The sequence below is a fragment of the Spea bombifrons genome, chromosome 6, assembly GCF_027358695.1.
Source record: "Spea bombifrons isolate aSpeBom1 chromosome 6, aSpeBom1.2.pri, whole genome shotgun sequence".
Taxonomy (NCBI): domain Eukaryota; kingdom Metazoa; phylum Chordata; class Amphibia; order Anura; family Pelobatidae; genus Spea; species Spea bombifrons.
Genome location: NC_071092.1, coordinates 26,573,101 through 26,591,063, shown reverse-complemented (window position 1 = coordinate 26,591,063; position 17,963 = coordinate 26,573,101). Strand labels below are relative to the sequence as shown.

Sequence of the window (17,963 nt, the reverse complement as noted above, 5' to 3'; positions counted from 1 at the left end):
TTAAAAGGTTTATTTCTCCTTCTGTCCATATTATGTAAATGTCATCAATATAATGATAATATTAAAAAGGTTTGTGGGGCTAGGAATCTCTGTTCTAGGTCGGCCATGAAGAAGAGAGAACTCTCGAAAGCTTGTCTTTTAAAATAAAACAAGTATCACTGCAAACTGCAATACTGCAAACTGCAAAATGTTTTTTTGACATCTTATACATATACATATAAATGTCTCCTAGGGTACCTAAAAGAGCTGTAAAAAAAACAATTTCTTCAAAGAAGCATACTAGCTATCTGAGTTACATACCCTGTACAGCTGTCTGCATATCATTTATCTTAACCAAAGCTCTTTAACTGTCCATGTTTACCCTTAAACACATACCTGCATCACCCCATTCTTTTCTCTGTCCTTTAAGCATGCAGTTCAGCCCCCTTCTCCTGTTCCAGCCTTCTCATGCATTCACTATTAAATTATTTCTATTGTGTATAATGATGTATTCATATAGCAAACTTGCCAGTGTGTCAACCCCAAAAGTGTGTGTTTCATAATCATATATGTAAAGCAAAGAATATAACAAAACTATATTGTGTATAGGTCAGTGAAAAATAATATTTGATATTGATATTGATATTTGTCCACAGGAGATAAACAAGCCCACGACTTATGCCCATGACTTATCACGCAGCCCTCAAAGCTTAAGTGACACTGGTTATTCTTCAGATGGAATTTCAAGCTCACAAAGTGAAATTGCAGGACTGGTACAACAAGAGGAAGAGAAGCTGAACGCAACAGGCTTATCTCAACGTAGCCCACCAAGTCCATCTGAGCTCACTAAACTAGAAAGTTCTGTAAGACCTCTTTTAGAATCAAAAACTACATCCCTTGGTGATAGTGGGAAAATGTTCCATGGCTTACGAGAAGACCAAAAGCAAAAACAAAGGCCAAAGTCCCTATCTATTACTCCTGAAGCCTTTGATTCAGATGAAGAATTGGAAGACATTCTAGAAGAAGATGAAGATTCACTGGAATGGGAAAACCAAAAGGATCACAGAGAAATTGTTGAGTCTTCAGATGATTTTAGTAGTAAGTTACGACATGACTATGTTGAGGACAGTAGTGAAGGCTTTTCACCGTTGCCAACAAGGCAAATTAAAGGAGAATTCACAGATGAAGAGTTTATGAGGCGACAGATTTTAGAAATGAGTGCAGAAGAGGACAATCTTGATGATGAAGAAGAGGAGTACAACAATTTAAAGTACATCAGTGGAAAGAATGGCCAGAAACCTGATTCTGAAAAAGTCAAAAGTACATCCTCTTCTAAAAGGAGACTGGCCTATAACTCAGGTTATGAGGAAAACAGGAAAGAAACTGAACCTGATGAGGAGGAAGACTTATCGGCATCACAGGGAGGATTGAGACGGTTTAAGACCATTGAGTTGAACAGCACAAACAGCTATGGCAGAGACATGGAACTTGACCATGAAACAGACATAAGCCTAGACCGAGAGCCAGAACTAGAAATGGAAAGTTTGACTGGATCACCGGAAGAAAGGTCTAGAGGGGAATATTCTTCAACTTTACCTGCCACAACACCTAGTTATACCTCTGGTACATCTCCTACATCTATGTCATCCCTAGAAGAAGATAGTGATAGCAGTCCTAGTCGAAGACAGAGACTGGAGGAGGTTAAGCAACAGAGAAAGGCACGTCATCGCTCCCATGGTCCATTGTTGCCTACTATTGAAGATTCCTCAGAAGAAGAAGAACTACGGGAGGAAGAGGAACTCTTAAGAGAGCAGGAAAAAATGAGAGAAGTTGAGCAGCAGAGAATTAGAAGCACTGCACGCAAAACTAAACGAGATAAGGAAGAACTAAGGGCACAAAGGAGAAGAGAAAGGTCAAAAACTCCTCCCAGTAACCTGTCCCCCATTGAGGATGCTTCCCCCACAGAGGAACTTAGGCAAGCTGCTGAAATGGAGGAATTGCATAGGTCTTCCTGTTCAGAATACTCACCCTCTATAGATTCTGAAGCGGAAGGATTTGAAATGATAGGTTCTAAACTATACAAGTCTGGCAGTGAATACAACTTACCAACATTCATGTCCTTGTATTCTCCAACTGAGAAAACAGCAAGTTGTTCTAGTAGCAAGCCTTTAAAGAGTGCAGAAGAGGTGTACGAAGAGATGATGAGAAAAGCAGAAATGTTTCAGAAACAACAAATGGAACAGTCACAACAAAGCATGATATATGGTAGTAGTTATCAGGAGGTTGGGTACATAGGTACAGAAAGTCAAAATAATTTTGAATATCAGTATATAGATGAATACAGCTATGATAGTGGTAGAATAAGTTCATTACAAAATGATTACAACATGGAATTATCAAAACCTGGCACACTATATGATGAAATTCTGCAGACATCACAGAATATCTCAAGGATGCACCAATCATCATCACTTGATTTATCTGTACAACAGGAGGAAAAGAAGACAGACATCTATCCAGAGAAACAATTTCTGAATGCAGAAAATGCATACAATGAAATGTTGAAGCAGACAAGTGGGCCACTCACTCCTGGAACAAGTCCTACGCAACTCTCAGCACCAGTGTCATTTGCTTCTTCTGAAAGTAATGCAGGAAGAGTTATACCAGATGTGCGTGTAACACAGCACTTCAGTAAAGATGGACAAGATCAGGCCAAATTTCACAGTTCATCCACTGTCCCCAGTTCAAAAACACCTAGTTATCAGTACGGCAGAGTATCTGCTGCCATCACATCCACATCATCTAGTGCAAGTACATCTCTTTCATATTCTGATTCATCATCTTCTTTCCCCACTCAGAGAAGTTATGGACAAGTAAAAGAGACTCCAGATTATAAATCCAATGAAGATGTATATAGAAACAAAACTACTACAGAAAACAGTGTACAAGGCGAGGGGGATATAAGGTCAAGTGTATCTTTGACATCAAAAGTTATTTCTTTTTTTAAGAGCTCAAGTCCCCCCCTTTCACCCACCTCTCCCACACAAAGCCCCACTCACTCTTCTCCAAGAATAAGCATGTCACCTGTAGGCAAACCAACATCAGAATTTTCATCTCAAACACAGAGTATTAACCGATCATCTGATGTCTCAACAGCCCCCTCCACACTCTCCTCTTTTAACATGGTTGCTCAAGGCACACAGACACCTGACCGTACTAGATCACCTCGCCTTTCTAGACAACAGTCTTCTCAAGAATCTCCTTTTATGGTTATTACCTTAGCGTCTCATTCATCTAGTCAAACTAAGCCAAAAAGTGTCAGTTGCTCTACCTCCCCAGTCACCTCCCCAACTAGACTTCGCCATCAAACACTTCACTGTAATAGTCAGACATCAATCAGCAGTTCACAAGCCCAGCAAGAGCAAATGCAGTCTACTTATACTAATTCACACACAATCATAGAAAGGCCAGCTTCCTCCGGTTTGCAAATGAGCTCCAAAGGAGAGTCCATCTCTGGCCTAGATCCCTCCTGTGCTACTTATAATTGGGGCTCTTTACCCTCTGAGAACATATCACTATGTAGAATATCTTCTGTTCCTGGAACTTCTCGGGTGGAGCCTGGTCCAAAACCCAGCAGTAGTGTTGTCGATTTACGAACTGCGATTAAAGCAGCCCCTGTCATTATGACTGACCAAGGTATGGACCTTACATCTTTAGCTACTGAATCTAGGAGATATTCACTCCCCATGGACCAATCTCCAACACGTCATTCTACAGCTGTGCAGCCTCTGATAGTAAATTTAAATGCCCAAGAACAAAACCATGCTGTCATTGGCACAGTCACAACAGTTAGCATAACTGTTGCCTCGTCCATGATTGTTTCACAGCCAAAACAACCAGTAGTTTATGGCGATCCTTTTCAAAACAGGGTAGACTTTGGGCAAGGAACTGGAAATGCAATGTGCTTGACTCAAGTTAGGCATCTTGAACAAACAAGTCAACCTAACATTCTGAGAGGAAGCATGAACAATACTGTCTCTAGTTCTGTTTGTAAAACTGATGAAACTAGTGGAATGCAGAAAGACATATTTTCAAGGTATAATCTTCCCAGTCAAGTGACACCCATGGTTAAAAGAGATATAGTTTCTCAAACCAGCAATGTTCAAAATATTAATAATATTGGTAGTGTCCCAAGACAATTCCAGCAGGAACAAAGCTTAGGACCTGTGGAAGCATATAGAGGAGTTCCTGATTCCAGCACTATTCGAGCTCCAGTTAATCCGGCTGGAAGCCAGTCTCACGCAATGATGGTACAGTTGGATGAGATGGCATCTGGTACAGTTACTAAATTAATGAATGAAGAGCCAGCGTCAAATGCATTAGACCTAACGGGTATGAAACCTGAAAGTCAGGTGGTATGCTGTGATGTTGTATACAAGTTTCCATTTGGTAGTAGCTGCACTGGTAGCTACAGCCCTTCTAAAGTCCCTGAAAAGGGTACCAGAGAAGCTTCTCAGCCTATAAGACCTGGGCCTCAGTATTATGGTCAAAGAGAACATGAACCTTCAGATAACTATTCTTACAGAGAATCAAAACCCTTGCCACCACCTGCAGCCTCTGCCCATAATTCATATGAGGAACAGAAATTTCTTTCCTATGGACCCCCAGGGCGGCTTTTTTCATCAATGTCAGAAACCAATCTGTCTGATATTGGTTTGTATCAGCCATATCACGCTGCTGGAAGTGAAGGTGCTATGGACCTGTCTACAATGAAAAACTCATACAGCATGAACTTCAGTGATGGGAATTATCTTAGTCAGGGAGCACAGTACGGCTCGTTCACTGACTTAAGGCAACCTACTGACATATTTAATAATTCACTACCCATGAGAAGATACAATTCAATGTCCAACATCTACTCTGATTACAGATATTCTACAAGAGATCTGTCCAATTTTCAAGAATCTAACCTTGCTCAATATAGTGCAACAACAGCTCGGGAAATTAGCAGAATGTGTGCAGCCCTTAATTCTATGGAGCAATATGGAGGAAGACATACAAACAGTTCAGATATTTTGCAGTATGGGCCCAGCTCCATAAGCGCTGGACCTAGAGCAAACGCTATTATACCTAATCAACAGACCATTAGGCAAAATATGCTGTATGGCCCTCATTTCACAGATGCAAGAAATTTAGCACAGTATAATATATCTGGGCCACGTTCTGGACCTATTAGACAAATGTATGCATCTGCTGCTACCGTAAGGGCAGCTGATGGTATGATTTACTCAACCATCAACACTCCCATAGCATCAACACTCCCTATTACCACACAGCCAGCCTCTGTGCTACGGCCAATGGTCAGAGGTTTGTATAGACCTTATGGTCCAGGAAATTTTACACCCGTACCTTTAGCAAGTCTAACCAGAGTGCCCCTTGTTGCACCAAGGATGCCATTGGGACAACAATCAGTATATCGTTATCCAGGCGTAAGCAGGTTTCCAGCTGCCTCCACAGCTTCATTAATGGAAACTCCAGTTTATTTAGGAAAGGCTGTAACTTCCATTGCTACTAGCACTTCTACAATAAGCACCACTACAGCCACTGCTGTATCAACAATATCTTCAAATGTTGCTGTCTCAAATATACAGTCAGAGCAGACTATTGCAGGACCTCATGAAGATCCCACATTGGTAACTTCTGTGATTCAGAATTCTGCTAGCCACTCACAGCAACAACAACAGCAGCAACCAACTCAGAAGCCTGGACCTGAATCTCAGTCATCTGGGATGACCCATAAGCCTGGAGCAGAAAAAGAGGAAAAGGAAAAAGAAGAAGAGAGACAGAGGAAACAACAGGAGCATTTTTTACAAATTGAAAGAGAAAGAGTAGAGTTAGAGACATTAAGGCAAATGCGTTTACATGAAGAATTGGAGAGGGAGCGGTTAGAACTACAGCGGCACAGAGAAAAGGAACAAATGCTGGTTCATAGAGAACTACAAGAATTACAGTCTATCAAGCAACAAGTGCTACAGCAACAGCAGGAAGAACGCCAGGCACAATTTGCAATGCAACGGGAACAGCTAGCACAGCAACGTTTGCAGCTCGAGCAGATTCAACAGCTGCAGCAGCAACTTCAACAACAGCTTGAGGAGCAGAAACGGCAAAAAAATACTGGGCCTCCTGCATGTGAGCAAACTGGGAGAATTCCACCACAAACAGTATCTGAAATAGCAATTGAAATGCAGAGGACCCTTGCGCAAAGTGGGCATTACTGGCCACCAGTTAATCCACCTTTTATTGCAATGGCTCCCACAGTACCAGATGTTCAAGGACCATCACGCTTCCCTGTACCCCAGAGGCCACTTACCAATTCTGCCTCGGAGATGTCACTCCAGACAGATGAGCATTGGGAGGTCAACAGGCCCATTAAGAAAAGAAACTCAATGCCACGTCTTAGGGATACATATAATACAGAAGATAACAATGAGTCATATGTTGTAAAGAAGATAACAGATAGCAGTGTACAGACAGATGACGAGGATGGTGATGATAGGTTTTACATGTCAAGACGGCGCAGAACAAAAAGAAGTACTGACTGCAGCGTCCAGACAGATGATGAAGACAATGCAGAATGGGAACAGCCAGTGAGAAGGCGTAGATCTAGATTTTCTCGTCATTCAGATTCTAGTTCAGATAGCAAGCATGATTCAAAAGGAACTTCAAGTATAGCTATTCAGACAACTAGTGATTGTTGTGTTCAGACAGAGCCAGACCAGCTTCAAAGAGTTTCACCGTCTATTCATATTACGACCCCAGATCCAAAAGTTGAGATTATAAAGTACATATCAGCCCCAGAGAAGACGCAACGAGGTGAAAGTCTTGCATGCCAGACTGAGCCAGAAACTCAATGCCATGGCATAGTTGTTCCTCAGATCAGCGTGCCTACAACTGTAACTCCCTATTCTTCTAACATGCAAATGGTAACTTCAGGGCCCCTAGATACCAATTTCCCAAGACAGCAAGGAGCAGCAAAGTTCGACAAAAAGAAGCCTGATCCTCTTGAAATCGGTTATCAGTCCCATTTGCCAGCAGACACAATTTCTCAGCTAGTTTCTCGTCAGCCCCCTAAGTCTCCCCAAGTACTCTACTCTCCTGTGTCTCCACTTTCACCTCACAGGTTACTGGAATCGACATTTGCTTCAAGTGAAAGACTCAACAAAGCCCATGTGACCCCTCAAAAACATTTTACAGCTGACAGCACTCAACGGCAGCAGATCTTACCTCGTCCAATCAAAACCATGCAAAGATCCTTGTCAGACCCTAAGCCTATCAGTCCTACCTCAGAGGAAACTTCCAAGGATAGGTTTTCTTTGTATCAGCATCAGTTACTACAAGGTAGCCAGGTAAGAGAAATGCCACCATATTATAGATAATAGATTAAGTACTGGAAATAAACACGTAAAATATTTTCTTGATAAATCACAAAGTGGCCAATTTACAAAAAGGAAATCTAAAAAGACGTAACATCAAACTGCTTATAAGTACCCTAGGTTGATGTTCCCCAAAATGAAGGAAATAATATCAAGGTCTGGATAATAAATATTTGAGAGAAGCAAAATTTAAAACTCTAAATTCTGAATGAGGAATATGCATTTGCCTTTTTCACAAATAATAAGGCTTTCTGGTCTCTTTTTAGCCCACACATGGGGTTTTTTGCAGTTTATTATGTTCCAAATAATTATACACTTCATTCAATAGACACACCATTGATTTATAAACAATTTATATTTATAAACAATTTATATTTATAAAGTTTATACTAATATCTAATAAAGGCTCTGATTTTTTTCTGCTTAGTTTTGGGTAACATCAACCTGGGTTAATTTAATTAAGTATGACATCTTTTGCATCAGAATGCTGTAAATATAGTCATTGTAACTTGCTTACAGAAAATTAGCAGCACTTCTTTTCATTCCATGGCATATTTACTTAGATACTATAAGAATCATTACTTTTGTAATGACCACATTTATGTTTGGTAAATTGGTATTTGTATTTACTGTATATTGCATTGTGGTTAAGATGTAATGATTTTATATAACGGGGCTGATAAATTCAAGTTGGTATGTAAGTTCTGGTTTTATTTCCCTTTAAAAGAAAGAATGCACTGAGAGAAAAAAGTGAAAGTTGAATAATGACTAGCGTCTTGGTGTGTTGCACCAAGCAGAATGCTGGTTTTAATTAAAGCTATAATTATAGACCGTAAAATGCCTGAGCACAAATAAAAAAAACAGTCTCCTATCTGTTTAAAACTGGAACAATACGTATATTGTATAGTACACTCTATGACCAAAAGTGTGTGGACAGCCATGTTACTTATTGAGTTTAGATGTTCCAGCCACACCTATTGCTAGCAGGTGTATAAAATCAAGCCACCCATCTCCATTAACAACAATGGGTAGGAGAATAGGTTGTACTAAAGATCGCAGTGACCTTATATGTGGCACTATCATAAGTTTTATACGAAGTCAGTTCGTGAAATTTCTGCCCTTCTAGTTGTGAAGTGGAAACTTCTAGGCTTAACAACAGCTCTACCACAAAGTAGTAGATCATCAGAGCAAGGCCCTGAGTGCTGAAGCAAACATTACCTGTCCTCTGTAGTATCACTCACTTGAGAGTTCCAAACTACCTTTGTAAGTAACATCAGCACAATGGGTTTCCATTTCTGCACACAAGCTGAAGATGACTATGCCCAATACTAAGCATGAGCTGGAATGGTGTAAAACACATTGCCACTGGGCTCTGGAGAAGTGTAAATGTGTTCTCTGGAGTAACGATTCACACTTTACTATCTTAATCTGTGTTTGGCGGATGCCAGCAAAATGCTACCTACTGAAATGCATAGTGTCTACTGAGGGATGATAGCCTGGGCTGTTTTGCAGGGTTTGGGCTAGGCTGCTTAATTATAGTAAGGGGAAATATTAATGCTACATCATACAAATACATTTTGGGTAATGCTTTGCTTCCAACTTTGTGGGGAAAGTTTGGGGAAGGCCCTTTTCTAGTGCAGCCTGACTGTGCCCCAGTGCACAAAGCACAGTCCATAAAGACATGGTTTGATGAGTTTGGTATGGAGGAATTCAAGTGGCCTGCACAGGGCCCTGACCAAAACCCCAATGAACACCTGTAGGGTGAATTGGAAAGCTGATTATGAGCCTAGCCTTCTTGTCCAACATCATCTGTTGAAAGAGGAAATTACTTTCCCTCTTCCCTGCTCCAAATACTTTACAGTTGGCAGTGTGCATTCCAGGAGGTAGCATTTTCCCGGGAATCTGCCAATCGCAGATTTGTCCATCTGACTTCCAGATAAAGTGTGAGTCATCACTCCAGAGAACATTTTTCTACCGCTCCAGTGTCTAGTGGCAGTGTGCTTTACAGCACTCCAGCAGACACAAGGAATTTCCCATATTCTGCAGAGGATGGGTGATTTTTATATGCACAAGCTTCAGCAGTTTCCCCATAGACACTTCCACTAATATCATTTACAGTGGACCTTGAATTTACACATGTTGGCAATGGGTGTGACTGAAACGCCTAAATACAATAATTAGGAAGAGTGTCCATATCCTTTTGGTAAACTATTGCCTAATAGGCACAGTATATTTGTTGTTTTAACCTGGTACAGTCATATCTTTCTATAAAGCACTTAACAGGATCCAGCCATTGATTTACTGTGAAAGTTTAGTAATTAAGGTGCTGCACAGGAAAGCAAGCCTATCAAATTAGAATGCCTAATAGGTAGGTACAGGCCCGGACTGGCCATCGGGCACACCAGGCATTTGCCCGGTGGGCCGGGCCGCAGCAGGGCCGGATTGACTTAGGGGCTGATGGAGCTGCAGCTCCAGGCCCCTACCTTAAAATAGGCCCAGTCAGGACCGGACTGACTGGGCCTATGCGGCCTCTACGGCCGCATTAACGCAGGACATAAGGGGCACCTGCCCCTTAAGCCCGCCGCAACTGCGACCGGGTCCGCCACTCTAAGGGGCCGGCCTTACGGGTGTGCGGCCGCACAGGGTTTAAATTAAAACATCTGGGTTTTTTTTTACTTTATTTAACATCCTCCATGTTAAATAAAGTTTTTGTTAACTTTATTTAACATGGAGGATGCTAAATAAAGTTAAAAAAAACGCCGATGTTTTAATTTAAGCCCTGTGCGGCCGGAGACCCCTAAGGCCGGCCCTGGTGGGGGCTACCCGGCCCCTTAGAGTGGCGGACCCAGTCGCAGTTGCGGCGGGCTTAAGGGGCCCTGCGTCAATGCGGCCGTAGAGGCCGCATAGGCCCAGTCAGTCCGGTCCTGACGGGGCCTCTTTTAAGGTAGGGGCCTGGAGCTGCAGCTCCATCAGCCCCTAAGTCAATCCGGCCCTGCCGCGGGCCCGGTCGCAGTTGCTGCTTGCTCCGGCAACAAGGTAAGTAGGGTGAGGGGGGGTGCAGTGAGAAGGGGCAGAGGGGGGTTAGATAGTGAGAAATGGGGAGAGGGGATAGATAGTGAGAAGGGGTACATATTGAGAAGTGGGGAAGGGGGGAACATAGTGAGAAGGGGCAGATAAGATGGGGAGAGGGGGTAGTGTGAATGCGTATGAGAATGAATGAATAAATGTGCGGATGAATTGTGTGAAAGCGTATGACAATTAATGAATTCATGTGTGGATGAATTGCTTGAATGATTTGTGAGAATGAGTGAGTAAATGCACAGATGGTACATGAAGGGTGGGCTTTAACAATAAATAAATAAAAATGGGCTGCTCAGGCTTAAATGCCCGGGCCTATTTTTTGTCCCAGTCCGGGCCTGGGTAGGTAACACAGCCAGGAATGTGGTTTAACTATTTACTCTTAAAGGATGGCTTCCATTATGGCTTTTTAAATGTTTGTTTGGTCTAGTAAATAATAAATATTTTAATTAGAATAAAAAAATGTTAAGCTTTACAAATTCCAAGTAATTCCTGATACAACATAATGATGCCTTAAAAATGTTTTCTGCATTTTTCAAATATTTAGGATACAATTCTGAGCCTACTCAAACTCATCAGCTTGTTGAGATACTATGTTAAAATTAAGAGGTTATGTAGCTACTTCTGGGAAGCTCTGCGCCATTAATACTCCTTTTCTGTAGTAGTCTTGGTGAGGACTATGACTTCCTCCTCCGTGTCCAGTAGAAATATATGCAAAGTATAAACTGTTCCCCTGAGTCTTTGTATATGCTGACTGCTACCAATCATGCTGTCTCCCAGAAAAAAAACAAAAAAACATTAGATGAATTAAGCAAATCATATTTAGATCTTGGGTTAACCTCTCATATTAAAGTTCATGGTGTGTTTTGTTTAAATGTGCCAAATATAAATACAGCTTTAGTTATAAGTCTCAAGAATCTGAACGTGCACTTGATTCGTATCAAGCTCTGCCTACTCTTCAGGTGGAATTACAGATAATATATTAATAATGGATCTATATTTTGTGTTAGAAACCTGAATAGGTAGTGTAAAAATGCTATAGGTTATATATTAATGCATGAGTAAATATATGTCTATGTGGCCACCCCACATAAGGAGTATTTTAGTTATGCATCACCCTGGGATTTGATTAGTTCAGTGCACCAAATAGCTGCCCTTTAGAGTATACTTTTATCACAGGGGTTGATACAGCTAGGGTAATCGTCAGGTGGTCCACTCTACATGGTGTATTATTTTCCTACCTATGATTATTAAGTATTTTTCATAGTTTTAAGGTAGTAACACTATCCTATACATGAGTAGGTTTTTTTTACTTTTTGCACATACATGACAGTTTTTGTGCTTTTTTTCTGGATATTTATCAGCTTTTTATTTTGTGTTAAACTGTTGGGAGGTCTCTACATTTATGTTATTCGTTGTAGATTTCAGCCTTCCAGCCAAATACTTTGACACGCAAGGTGAAGCGAACTCTGCCCAGCCCACCTCCTGATGAAGCTCATCTTCCCCTTACAACCAGTCAGGCTCACTCGCAAATCAATTTGCCCAATCTCAATCAGAAGATAATGGGAGGTCAAAGCATTCAGCTCCCAAAAGTTGGTTTTCTTAAAAATATTGATCATGACTTGAAGATTGTTGAGCAAGAATCAACAAAGCTCCGTAAGCAGCAAGCTGAGCTTGAAGAGGAGGAAAAAGAAATTGATGCCAAGCTGAAGTATTTAGAACTTGGGATCACTCAAAGGAAAGAGTCTCTGGTAAAGGACAGAAGAGATTACTCATATATCAGATGCTTAGGGGAGAACAGGGACTACATGTCAGACAGTGAGCTCAACAATATACGATTTTCAGGGTACGAAAGCAGCAGTGTCTTAAACAGGACAAGCGCCAACTCTCAGTTTTCTGAATTTCAGACCACACAGCAATTTCAGACATCTACTTCCTCTTGTACACCTAGCACTTATCATTACACCACAGGCCAAACAGTAACTCCAGTATCCACCGCCCTTCAGCAACCAAGATTTCCACAACCCCAGTATCCAGTGTCTAGCAATGGTCCTTCACAAAGTACCTTCCAGATACAACACTCTAGCTACCCAGCACAGAGTTCCTATCAGTCTAACACAATTCCTCAAAATACAAGTTATCAATCAGATTTAGGAATGCAAAACCATACAGGTTTCAGGCCACCAAATCCTTTTCCAGCTCAAACCAGCTTTGCAAATCAGGGTTCTTTGCAATCCACTATAAATGCAGGCTTTCAACCACCAGTCGAAACCCATAGCACCCACCAAAAGCCAAGGCAAACAATGCTAGCTGACCTAGAACACAAAGTTCCAACAAACTATGAAGTGATTGGAAATCCTACAGTAGTCATATCATCAGCCACTCCAGATATTGCCTTCAGTAGCACTACAGTGGCCAGCAGTTTTGACCAGTATAAGAGAGAGGTAAGAAAAACAGAACGGGGCAATGGAACAGAAAGCCCCTCAAATAGTTATTCAACTGATTCTCTTTACACAAACCTAGAACAAAACATCCCCCGCAACTATGTAATGATTGAAGATATAAGTGAACTGACCAATGAAAATCCACCTTTCACAGAAAGTCAGAAAGTGGAGCCCTTGAATCAGTCTCAACAGCAAAATATTAATGGGCGTCACATAAAAGACAAAAATGGCCATATTGAAGCAGACAGTTCTGTCAAGCCATGTTGCTATTCCAGGGCTGAAGAGGAATCTGAAGAGGATGTTTATGATCATCATAGTTCAGATTACAGAGGAAAAAACAGCTATCACAGGAGCACTGATAGCAATGGACGTGACTCTAGTACCGGTAGCTACTACTATGGAAATGGTGATTCTAGACACCCCACACGTTTAGACAAACATGGATCCAATTCTGGGGTGCAGAAACTTTCCTCGAAAAATCTGGCACCAGCTGTGGTGTCTTCCAAACGCAGCAAGCACCGCAAACAGGGAATGGAGCAGAAAATTTCAAAGTTTTCTCCAATTGAGGAAGCAAAAGATGTAGAGTCTGACTTGGCAGCTACTTACCCTACAACACAATCAGTGAGCAGTAGCAGTAGTGTTTCATCAAGAGCAAAAAAGCTTCAGGATGAGATTACATATGGATTAAAGAAAAATGTTTATGAACAACAAAAATACTATGGTGTTTCCAGCAGAGAAATGGAGGAAGATGACAGAGTTTATGGTAGTGGAAACCGCTCAAGATCAGCATCTAGTTATGGACTGGAAAAATCAAGTCGTGACACTGGCAGTAGCAGGAGCAAATCTTATGAAAGAGACAGTACAGATAGATATAAATCAAGTTCCAAACCATCTACTCTTACCATGAGTCAAAGCAGAGGCAGAGCCCCAATGCGAACACAGGCTTCTGAAGAGGAAAGTCCAGTAAGCCCAACTGGAAAGTCTGTAGGTGTGTGTCGTACATCAGGTGGCCCAGTGCCTCAGTCTACAGGGGACAGCTGTCCTCAATTCTGTTCCAGTCACTCACTGCCTGATGTGCAGGAACATATCAAGGAAGTGCCAAGAAACCACATATACAAGCAAGAAGAAAATTACATGATGGATGACTCACATTGTGTTGTGTCAGACAGTGAAGGTAAAGACTTTAAGTGGTGATATTTCAGCATGCTGGAGATAATCACCCTGTTTTTATGTCACATACAAATCATAGAACTGTCTGAGTTTGCATGACGTGCCTTTCCTCTTCATTTTTCTTTCTCTTTTCTTATATGTTCGTGGTGCTTTCTGCAACCTTTGTTGGTGTTAACTGTTTATTATGTGTAATCACATGATGCAAACAAACTATCGCATGGTGTGAAAGTTCAGCAATCATCCTGTGCTGTCTCTCAAATCCTTTATGCATGTCATTGTTGCATGGCTTCAGTTTGACATACAATCAACAAAGGTCACGTGAGTTGACCATAATTTGTTTTTGGTTCCCAAAGCCTATCATTTGGGTCAGGAGGAAACTGATTGGTTTGATAAACCGAGAGAGGCTCGTTCTGAACGATCAAGATACTACAGTCACTCATCACAGAAAAAAATGCCTGTTAAGCATACATATCATGATTATGATGAACCTCCAGATGAGGACATGTGGCATCATGATGATTATTCTCAGCCTCGTCACTCATCTTCAAAAGACCACAGACATCATGGGGAAGCTGGGAGACATTCTTCTCGTCATCTTGAAGAGCAATCCAGGCGGTCATCTAAGCAGCACCCAAGAGAGCAAAGCAGACACGAGTCACGTCAACATTCTCAGCCATCATCCTCTTTGAAGAAGTCTCAGCAGTCGGATACAAGATCACAATCTGGGTATCCATCAAGCTCCTCTGACTATTCCCAACAATCAAGACAATCATCAACTTACCACCATACGTCAGAATCACAGAGGTCACAGAGGCAGTCACAAACATCACAGCAACATAAATCTGAATCCCAGACGCACCACCAGGGATCACAGCAAATGAGACAGCAGCAATCGGGGCAGCAGCAGCAACAGCCAAAGCAACAGCAATCTCAACAACAAAACTCCAGACAGCAGCAATCAACGGGCTCTTCACAACAAGTCTCTCACCAGCTCCCAACCCCCCAAACAACCCATCATCAAACACAACATCAACAAAGCTCTCATCAGCCAGGGAGAACACATCTTCAGCAACAGTCACAGCCTCAGCCACAGCAGCAGCAGCAGCAGCCACAGCAGCAGCACCCACAGCAGCAGCACCCACAGCAGCAGCACCCACAGCAGCAGCACCCACAGCAGCAGCACCCACAGCAGCTACCTGGAACCCAGGGTCAACCATCTTCACGCTCACACCAACAGCAGCAACAGCAACAACAGGAGCAGACACAGCAAACTGTGAAGCCAGAACAGACCACTCAGTCTAGTGCTCAGCCACCAGCACAAGTAAGCAAAACAAATATACATAATAATAATGATAATATTATGAGTAAAATACAACTCTTAATTCACTTCCAACTCCTTAGGTAACTTGTAAATACATATCATATTTTCTTGTTGTTGTGCATAATGGATACCCACCAGATTATTAAAAATTGTGAAAGGCTTTATGAGGTTTTACAGTAAAGGTTCAGTCTCTTTATTTTCATTCTTTTTATAGAATATATAGTAGATTTGGGGTTGCAGAGGCTGGAGAACACTGTTTGATTCTGTTTAAGCCTTAACATTACCACATTTCATTATGGCTTTTAGATAAACACAACATTTTTACCTGGTATGGAGTATATATCATGACACTCATTAGCAAGGGACTGCATAAAAACGTCATTATGGTATATTAACAGGGTAATATTTAGAATTTCTATAAGTCTATCAGGTGTCTTCATTGTCTTCTACCCTTTACTATGCTCAAAAGCCATGATAAAAGTAAACAAGTTGACTGATTTACTTTGTATTACCATACTTCTTTAGAATGTATATCTAGAGCATTTGCATGTTATATTTTACTAAATATTTGAATCTTTACAATTTTCAGCCAAAAGTTGAACCAGTTGATAGCTCAAAGACAGCAGCAAAACCTGTGCCACAAGCAGGGAGAGGGCCACAGGCTCAGTTGCAAGGTCCACCAACAGGTGGGTTATCAAACTTCAAGTACAGAATAGTGACACCCATAGTCTCAATGCCACCAAAAAGTAACTATACAAAATTGCATTATTTTACATTCAAGCTTCTTTTCTGCATGTGATCTTCGGTTTTGATCACATTGTGATCAAAAAGCATGACTCCTTAGCCCTGCTTTGCTGATCACAGTACCTGTGATTAGCTAGCAGATGGAGTGATCAGCGATCCCAGTAAGGTCTGAAAAATCCTCCTCTGTGCACAGCCTTAATGGGACCCATCTTCCAAACACAGGTTAGCACATGTGGGCTTGCAACCCTATTCAAATTCATCACTAGATTGACCACTAGACTGACCGCTTGACTTAACAGTGAATATACACAACTGTTTTCTTACTATTCCATTATATTTCTGTTTAATTTTAATCTATATGTATTTTTTATTGTTGCTTTTAACGATTACCATATATGTATGCATTGTTTCATTATGCCACCAGTAATTTTTAGTCGAGAATTTCAAATAAAATTGCATATTCCAATATAAATCCTGAGTAAAATCTACTTATTAAGCAACGATGAGAATGTAAAGTCTCAGTAGAAAACAACATGATAAAAAAAAAGTGAATACATGGTGATTATAGTATTTAGTAAGTTCTCATATTACGAGTATTTTGTCAATGTTTAACATATTATATCATCGGTTCATAAAAATGTTACATATATTCTCTTATCTGTAAGTAACAAAGTAAAACTCAGCAATAGCGTGCTCTTTCATCATTTTAGATGTCATGCATAATATGGCAAGGTTAAACCATTGTAGGGACAGTAGCAGTACCTTTAATGTGTTCTCCATTAGGTATCAAATTGGGTTCAAAACCAGCTGCAGCACCTGCTGGAACAGCACCAGGACAGCAAGGCACAGAGGGAGAAAGCATGTTCTCCAAGATTCTACCAGGAGGTGCAGCTGAACAAGCAGGCAAGCTAACTGAAGGTAAGAGACACCAATGACATTTTTCCAATAACAATAGTATAATAGTGAAGATACAGCATAGCACATATATGTAGTGGAAAGACGTCTTTTTTTAAAGGCTATCAGGCTTCAGGGCAAATATGCAATGTTTATAAATAAATTACTGAAAACAGGAACAAAAATGAAAAACAGCCCATCAAGCTTTTGGCCGTACAGTAACTTACTGGACATGATAATAGTCTGATAAGTTGGAAACATTAAAACTTACATGATTTTCCGTATCTATACTACTGTATTACTTTAACATAGCAAATAATCCTGCGTGAAAACAACAACAATCCCACGTGAATAGTTAATAGAAACAATGAAAGATGGTCACGTTTCTAAAGTACTGCTACAGCCCAAGAACACTCCCTCAGTGTTAAAATAATGATCAAAACAGCATGTGGCACATGTACATGGGAAAAAAGAAAATCTAAAAGTGCAATATTGTATGAACAAAAAAACTATGAACATTCACAAACAAGAAGTTTGAAGCAGGCTCGTCAAGAAATATAGAAAAAAGACTTCTTTAATGTCTTTAAAATCTGTAAAGAATATAATCAATTAATTAACTTGATGTTTTATATATTTATGTATCTATTTATTTACATTATTTTTTCATCCTATATTTATACGGTCACTATTTATAATTGATAACTGACTCTGTGAGAGGTGGATGTTTCGGGGCGGTTTTTTTCGGCTCTTGCAGACAGCATTTTAGTTCCCGGGAGGAGTCCAGAGGACTGTCCAAACGTGCCGTCCCTCTCTGCAGGTGTACGATGGTTTACTACACATATATTTTGCCATTACGCGAAGTGGGCTGTCCATGTGAACGAGGAAGTTAATCACCTAGCC

The 17,963-nt window shown here is 40.9% G+C and overlaps 1 protein-coding gene across 1 annotated transcript in view; it reads left to right on the top strand.

Moving 5' to 3' along the window:
- The window catches only part of BSN (bassoon presynaptic cytomatrix protein), a 110,681-nt gene that overhangs the window by 81,257 nt on the left and 11,461 nt on the right, over positions 1-17,963 (top strand). The window contains exons 5-9 of the mRNA XM_053470261.1: positions 636-7,385; positions 11,912-14,108; positions 14,458-15,425; positions 16,015-16,111; positions 16,953-17,087. Of these exons, the coding sequence (XP_053326236.1) occupies positions 636-7,385; positions 11,912-14,108; positions 14,458-15,425; positions 16,015-16,111; positions 16,953-17,087 (10,147 nt within the window). The remainder of the gene's footprint in view (positions 1-635; positions 7,386-11,911; positions 14,109-14,457; positions 15,426-16,014; positions 16,112-16,952; positions 17,088-17,963) is intronic.